Source organism: Electrona antarctica (genome assembly GCF_951216825.1).
Source record: "Electrona antarctica genome assembly, chromosome: 4".
NCBI lineage: Eukaryota > Metazoa > Chordata > Actinopteri > Myctophiformes > Myctophidae > Electrona > Electrona antarctica.
In genome coordinates this window covers 48,357,298-48,365,668 of record NC_136809.1, presented here as the reverse complement: position 1 = coordinate 48,365,668, position 8,371 = coordinate 48,357,298, and the positions used below count along the sequence as shown (strand labels likewise).

At 42.0% G+C, this 8,371-nt stretch overlaps 1 protein-coding gene across 1 annotated transcript; it reads right to left on the bottom strand.

Annotated features, from left to right (window-relative positions):
- Positions 1 to 608: 608 nt before the first annotated feature.
- LOC306922453 (transcription factor SOX-10-like) lies at positions 609 to 4,629 on the bottom strand. Its single transcript, XM_079500086.1, has 3 exons — positions 3,878 to 4,629; positions 3,434 to 3,705; positions 609 to 3,018 (listed from the first exon to the last, which is right to left on the bottom strand). The coding sequence occupies exons 1-3, from the start codon at positions 4,345 to 4,347 to the stop codon at positions 2,249 to 2,251; spliced, it is 1,512 nt and encodes a 503-aa protein (XP_079356212.1). The 5' UTR covers positions 4,348 to 4,629; the 3' UTR covers positions 609 to 2,248.
- Positions 4,630 to 8,371: the final 3,742 nt, after the last annotated feature.

Sequence of the window (8,371 nt, the reverse complement as noted above, 5' to 3'; positions counted from 1 at the left end):
CTAATGCATGTCAAACTGGGGGTCCTGAAAAAAGGTTGAGAATATCACTGTTCTCTTGTGATTCTATACACACACAACTTTTGAGCTCGATGATGACCCAAAAGATACATTTGTCTCCCTGGCCCCGGGACCCAAACTAGTGAAAATAATAGCGGATCTACAAGCTTTAAAAATGTATGATTTTTTGTTTTCATTATTTTATTATGAACATTTTAGATTTGAAATCTTTTGAAATATTACAAACAAAATAGCATCAACGAAAAATAAAGTGATACTTCAATTCGCGACCCAAAAATGGGTCCTGGCCCACTGTTTGAGAAACCCTAGATATATAGTACACAAGGTGGTCAGAGAGAAGGGAGGCATGTATACTGAGCTGCCTCTGGCCCTTTACCCACAACTCCCCCCTCCCCTCCCTCCCTTCCTCCCTCGCCCTCAGCCTTCATACTGAATGGCTCTCTTGTCCTGCTGACTAACTCACAGCCCCAGCCGATTAAATGTGGGGAATTAGTAGTCGATTTTAGCCTACCAAAGACACAAACACAACCTAAACAGCTTAGGATTGTGCTGTACTGATGGCGTTGTTTTACAGTTTGACTCGTCAGCAATGTTTTGCTTTTAAACTTGATTTGTCCGCCACTAAATTAAATGTATTATTGTCTTCTCCTCGAATGTCAGCGTGGCAAAGAGAAAAATATGTCTTGCACGGGTCTTTATAAATAAAATGATTTAATAGATGACAATAATATCTCAATATCGCTTTTTCTTGTAAGGAAGCAAAATACTCAGCAAATGTATAGCAAACACTGTACAAAACTATCCAGAATTATACAAAACTGAAAAAGCAAAGGTATGACACAATGCATTATTACTTGCATAAAATAACTACATGGTAAGAGGGTCAGTATAAAATGATACAGTGTGCATCATACAATACAGATAAAGCATGTGGTAATGACCATTATTCACATTGCAGAAGAGGAAGAGTGATATTTTGACACAGTATGTTAAAAAAAAAAAAAAGTTTTGAAGAAAACAACGTGCTTTTGGCCTGCATGTAGCTCAGAACAGAACTACATGTGATTCTAATCCTTATAAGTAAGACCCAAAGCGGGTCAGTTATCTCAAAAGATCAGTTGAGACTTGTACACATTCAATTCCAGAGTCTTAATCTAACTGTGAAAGTGTAAAAATGTACCTCCGGGTCCATATTCAGGATTTGAACGTGTACGAATGGATTTTTTAACTCAAGTGTAATGCAGCAAAGAGGTATACTGTATACTCGAAGGCATGAAAAAGGTCCAGTGTGACTAAACTGAAGGTTTAGTGCTATGAGATTTATAATACCATCAACAATGTTTGATTAGGCACTGAAGATATAATTTTTCTATTGCTATTGGCACAATATGAATAAAGTCGAGGTATGATCGTTCCAAAACGGAGCAAGTATATGCATATAAGCTGAAATGTTTCTTAAAATTCCTCTTTCCCTCCCTTATTCCTTTTTTCTCCTTAAATGGTTCTTCAGTTTAACAGAGTCAACGAAAAGATGGACAGAAATAACGTTACAGATTATCGAAATATAAAGAATGAAACTGAGTCACGACTATCTTATATACTGGGTCAATGAACAAACTCACTGAACATCATTTTGAAACAGAATAGTCTTTTCCCAAAGCAGTGGTGCAGATGCATAAATGTAATATCAACATCAGTCACAATAAAGTTACACCCTAAAACATCAACAAAAAGAGTAAGAATTTTGCTACTCATATAAAATAACACTATGACGTCAAAAACATCTTTAGTTTGGTTAATATGATCTGATTATTTCAGTCTAATAACCCACCATTTCTGGGTCACATCATAGTCATTCATCAATCCAAAATCTATTCAGCTTAACGTGCGCAATATTTCATACCTATATCTCACTTTAACGCTTGCCTTATATCACTTAAAATGGCACACCTTTGTTAGGTTTCTTTTTTATTTTGATTGGCTATTGACCACGGCTTCTGAACTTGTTCTGTGTATTTGTATGTGGTTGTTTTCAGACCAACAAAAAATAAACATGCAAGGTCCCGTGGATGCACCTCACATTAAAATTGGCTAAACAAGTAAAAACTTCTAATGTAACATCAATATGGCACCTGCGCACACACACGCATACATACACACTCAACACACGCACACAGAAACATACTTTCACACGCTTCCCATATTTCTCTCTGCCCTATACTTGTCTCCCTCAGGGTCTTGTGAGTGTGGTGTAGACAGGCTGCTCCCAGTGTGTGGGGCTGTGAGAGGGGGCCACGCTGGAGGGGTCTCCTATGGTAGTGTACAGGGGCCTCTGTGAGGGGCCCATGTAGGAGAAGGCTGAGTACAGCCCCGGGGCCTGGCTGGAGTGGGCGTAGTAAGCCCCCGGCGCCTGGTGCTCTGCATACTCAAATTGAGCCCTGGAGGCCAGAGACGGGAAGGCAGAACCATAGTGGGGAAGGCTGAGCGGGGTGTAGGTGACATGGGTGCCTGATGACGGGGCAGAGGTGGTCTCGGCATAGTGGCTCCCAGAAGCTGACTCACTCTTGATGTGGCCCTTGGAAGGATCTGAGGATGGGGAAGCCTGCTGCTGCTGCTGCTTGGAAAGCCAGGCAGAGTGCCCGCTGGCGGCAGCTAGAGCATAGGCATATGACGTTGCAGAGGACCCAGGTACAGAGGCCCCGGCTCCACTCTGGGGGTGACCATTGGGTGGAAGGTATTGGTCGAACTCGTTCACGTCAAAGGGCTCGAGGGCTTCGTGGGTAATCTCGCCAATGTCCATCGTGCCAAAGTCAATGTGAGGCTTAGCACTTGATGATGAGGGGCCACCGGACGCCCCTTCTGCTCCGACCCCCAGAGCTCCTCTGGCCCCTCCCGACCCCCCACTGCAGCCTCCCCCCTCCCTCTTGGTCTCCGCCAGTTTCCCAGATTGAAGCTCTGTCTTTGGGGTTGTGGGGGGAGTCGGTGGGCTGTGACCTTGACCTTAAAAAAAAGGGCAAATTAGTCAAGTGAGTCGTCATATCAAATAAAGTCATACCGGATTCATAACACTGTGCAACTATACAAAGAGATCAGAGTTATATGTCTCAAAAAACGTCTGGTTCTACTTTTGTAACTATACAGTACGTTCAGTGTTGGGTGCTGCTTATTTGCTTTTGTTCTTAAGGCCTATATATATTCATCCAATTTTACGTGACCACCGAAACGGTTGTTAGTAAAAACAGAGAGATGTGTTGGGGTGAGCGGCATGACGTCACGTGTTATAGTTTGGTCACCATATCACCTAAAACTGGAGTATGAATAGGCCTTTTAGTCATGCCTCTGATGCACGGGAGACTATTGGAATGAAGCATGCCGTTGTGAGTAATTAATTCAATAATGTGTGCCACATGCATACCAGCAGGATGGTGGTGGTGGTGATGGTGGTGCAGATCGCTCAGCGGGGACGCGGCCCCTCCGTTGTGTTCAATGTGGAGGGTCTTGTAGTGGGACTGGGAGTGGCTGGCCTCTCCTTCAACCTGGCCGTCAGCCCCCTCGGCGTTAGTCCCGAGCTTCCCGTTCTTGCGTCTGCGGGGCTGGTATTTGTACTCGGGATAGTCCTTCTTGTGCTGCTTCCTCAGCCTCTCCGCCTCCTCGATGAATGGCCTCTTGTCGCCCTCGTTCAGCAGCCTGTATATAGGGAAGAGAAAACAGAGTGGCTGTAATATATAGGCCTAAACTGATGATGAATACTCCATTATGGATTAACATATGTGTGCTTATTAAAGCACACTTGGATTTAAATTGATTTAAGTTTGCACCGGTTTTATTTGACACACACCACTCCAGTCCATATATATACCTCCATAATTTCCCCAGGGTTTTGCTGAGCTCGGCGTTGTGCAGGTGGGGGTACTGGTCTGCTAGCTTCCGGCGCGCCGCCTGCGCCCACACCATGAAGGCATTCATGGGCCTCTTCACGTGCGGCTTGCTCTTGTTGCCGTTGTTGACGCGCACGGGCATGGGCACGAGCGTCCAGTCGTATCCGTCCAGGACCTGGCTGACCGCCTCGCGGATGCCGATGGGGAAGCGGTCGTCGTCCGCCTCCTCCTTGGCCGTCCTGGTGCCGTCCTCCCCGCCGGCGCCGCCGTCGCCGCCCTCGGCGGCCACCGCGCCGCACAGCGAGGCCATGTGCGCCGGCGACGGGCCGGAGATGAGAGGAGAGTCCCGGCCACCTGTCGCCCCGGAGTGCGTCGGCGACAGCGAGTGTCCGTCATCAGAACCTCCTGGGCTCAGCTCCGCCTCGGATAGGCTGTGCTCCTCACCGGACATTTTTATTTTTGTATTTGTTGTTTCCCCTTCCTTCCACCCTCCAATCAATTAATACAAAACCCCGGATTATAGGTGTGGAGAAGGGAGGGAAAAAAAGGGCTACAGTTGAACAAGATGCTTCTGGCTCGACGCTTTCTCCGTCACTTCTTTCCAGACAAACCCATGCTTGTGTGTTGAAAAAAATAAATAAAAAATAAAAAAATACTTTCCACCGTTTGGTCCGTGAAATGTGACAGTCCGTTTCACACGCGTAAAAGTCTACCCTTTCACTTAGGGTTTCAGCACACCTAAAGGGTGGAATTTGGAAATGATTAAAAAAATAAAGAAAGAAATTGTATAGTCTAATTGTCATCGTGTAAAATAAACTGCCCTCTTGGATTAGCATATGCACATATAGCCTATAGGCCTACCTACACATGGCAAAAGTAACTTAGTTGTAGCGAATGTATAGCCTAATTGTGTTAGATTAATGTCAATGCGCTCGGGCAGGTGGTAGGCCTATAATCTGCGTGTCAAATAACTACACAAAGTGCGACACATTTGTGGCCAACCTTTAACGAATACGGATCCAAAAAAACAAGAATATTGTCTAGTATATAGGCCTATACATGTTTTGGATTAATAAATACATTAAAAATAAACCTGCCAGTGATATGCCTATTTATTTTAAACGTGACCCAATAATCACTAATAATCATTGATATGGAACATTTATTTTACACACAATAAATAGAAACTTTCGTAAACTTACCGATTTGCAGTGTTTTTTTTAAAAAGGAGATTTTTAGGTTTTCCTCACTGTAGATCGGTATAGTGTGACGCTGGCGCTCTGTCCCCCTGCCCCCTCGTTCGGTTTTGCCCCGGCGATGAATGGCTGCTCTGTGTCGCACACCGGAGCTTAAAGAGCGCCCTTGTGAGAAGGAACGAGAAAAAAAAAAGGAGGAAAAAAAATGTGATTGAAAAGTGGAAAACATTCCCAAAGAGGCAGCATTCCAACCCATTCCAACACAGCAGCGCTGCACGGCACCGCCCCTCTCGCGCGCACGCTCAACTCGCCATTGGTCGTCTAATATTCTCCTTCTCGCCGATTGGCCGGAGAGGGAGTACTGTCAATGCCCGTCTGTCTGTCCGTCACCGTGAATATTTCTAATGAAAAGAGGTGAGATTTTAAGTGACTTTAAAGTGACTTTACAGTGCGCCCATTTAGAGCCAAAATAAGGCCAACTCTGTTGGACGCGCTGACATGTTGTATCAAATAAATAAACAATCGTAAGAAGCGTTTTTTTGTGGTCAAATTATGTGACATTTCTCAAATATCGGCAAGGGATTGTAGGAGGCTATATAGTTTGTATTTACTATAACCATACCATGCAGGGACGTGAGGGCATATACGCAAACTCTATTTACCTTTTTTGTGCGTCTTTTTTGGTGTTTCTTTACACGTTTTGTCAACCTTTTTTAATGTTAATTGATCCAAACATACAAGGAATCGTAATGACCCCATAATGGCCGATTGGTGTTCGTATCTCGTCGTCAATTAATATTGCGCATCTTTATGTGTCAATGCTTGTTTTATGTAGGCCATGCATTGCAGGCCTACAAACAGAGTGAGTGAGTGGTTCAGTTATCATTTATCTGGCGTAGGACTATAGGGCCATAGCCTGGCTATAATACTATAATAGGCCTAGGCCTATTATACTACAATATTGACAAATTGTCTATATGGTGAGTGTCTTAATCGACGCCAAGTTTTTAATTTAGTTAGGGTTTTTAATTTAGATAGGGTTATATATGAATATGATGAAATGATATGCAAATCAGTTTGGAATTTGAAGGTGAGTCAAATCAGCCAATAGCATGTTGTGATATAATCCAAGTGTCCCAGACTGTTTATTGTCAATAAAAAGAGTGTGATTAGTTCATTTAAACGTCTAAATAAATAAATAAATAAATAAATAAATAAATAAATAAATAAATAAATAAATAAATAAATAAATAAATAAATAAATAAATAAATAAATAAATAAATAAATAAATAAATAAATAAATAAATAAATAAATAAATAAATAAATGTAAAACACTCCGCTATAGGTTTGAGCATTTGTCAATGCCAGGTGAATGCCCTTTTTGCATGTTGATTGATTTATACATGTTTATACATTACTCCCTTAATTTCCCATCACATCCCATTCACACACACACACACACACACACACACACACACACACACACACACACACGACACGCACGCACACAATGCAACAATAACCCCTGTGTCCCCTCTGCCTCTCATGTTGAATCTGTGTCTCAGTTTTCTCTCTCTCTCTCTCGTCTCTTTCTCTTTGCACTCTTTGTCTCCATCTCAGGTGAATGGTAACCATGTGATCAAACGCCCAAGCCTCTCTCCATTAACCCTCGTAAATGAAAAAAAAAAAGGAAAAAAAAGTGGGGAACAAAAAGCAGTTTTGTGCTGTAAACTTGGAAAAAAATTGATAACAGAGAGAGATGTGTGTGTCTTTCTCCCCTTATGTCTGAGCATAGACAGTGGTCACACACACATAGAAATACCCTTGGACCAGACAGGACACATCCATGCACGGATCTCTTCCCAACCCATCTCTTGTTGTTGTTTTTTTTATATTTCCAAACAGCCTTATACACCCCAAATGAACACCTGGATCTGCATGGGCCCTTGGTGAGAGGATACAGCGGGGGGTGCGAACGAAGGCCTGCTTTGGAGATGATGATGATGATGTTGATGCATGGGGGGGATCTAATCTTTGCTTCACCCCACACGACCAACCAACCAACCAACCAACGAAACGGCGACACCTTGGATCTTTAAAGGCCTCGTCGTAGGCTTGATGTGAGTCTCTGTTTGTTCGCAGAGGATGCGAATTGGGGTTTATTTATTTGGATTTTTGGAGAAATCCTCGGAGAGACGTGGTGTTGTTTTGTGCTGCAGGGGTTGAGTTGTGGTGGTTTTGCTTTTGCGGACAGCGGTTTGTTGTCCCTTCAGGGAGTGTGTTCTCTCGCTGTATAGCCTCGGGGGAACCTCCGTGGCGCTATGCGCTTTCAATAAACTAATCAATCAATTAGATATATAAACAACCTATACATATTTAATTAAATATTTCAAAGGGACTTATAACCGTATTATATTGTGGTGCACACAACGATTGTTCCAGTTTTAAGTGCATGTTTGTTGTATATAGGTTTATACTGATGTATTTTCGTTAGGGGAAAAAAGTGCAGTTGCGATTACTTTTCTATAAGTCAAATAGGCCTATTCTATGACACAATATTTATCTCAATGAGGCTACTTTTGTCGTAGATTGTAAAATAGCTTAAATTGGCAAGTGTTTCTGCTGACAGTAGGCCTATAAAGACTGCATGGGCTGCTATTTAAAATGTCATATTTCTAACAAACTCTGTAAATTAACCTATATATAGGCTATTAGCCTGCATTGACAAAATGCTTCAAGGAAGAATATTTTGTGAATGAAAGTAAATGACAGTTGAGGACAATGTGGTCTCGCAAAGTTTCTAAAACTTCAACTTGAAGTTTTAGAAACTTTGCGAGACCACATTGTCCTCAAACCCAAAGCCCAAAGGCCTATTAAAAAAAAGTTTCATTATGAAATGGCCAACATTTCTTGTTGTCAAAACAGTATTCCGAATATCAAATATACAATCTTTAATGATCGACCGAGTGCACAAAAAACGGGATCAATGACAAAACATGGAAAACACTTCCTCCTAAAAGTTATTTCTTTAATTAATAAAATGTGACCATTAAGCTGAACATCATATATTATCTTTTTCCCCCTTCACTGATCAAAAGTATATTTTCACTGTTTTGTAAATCAAATAGGCCAACTTTGTATTGTATGAATTAATGTCTGCCTCAGCACAATATAATATATGTGCGAAATAAATCACAGCAAAAATCACAGCTAAAATGTTCAAATTAAATATAAGAGATTAGCTAGTACTAATTTTGATGAATTTTATTATTTTTGA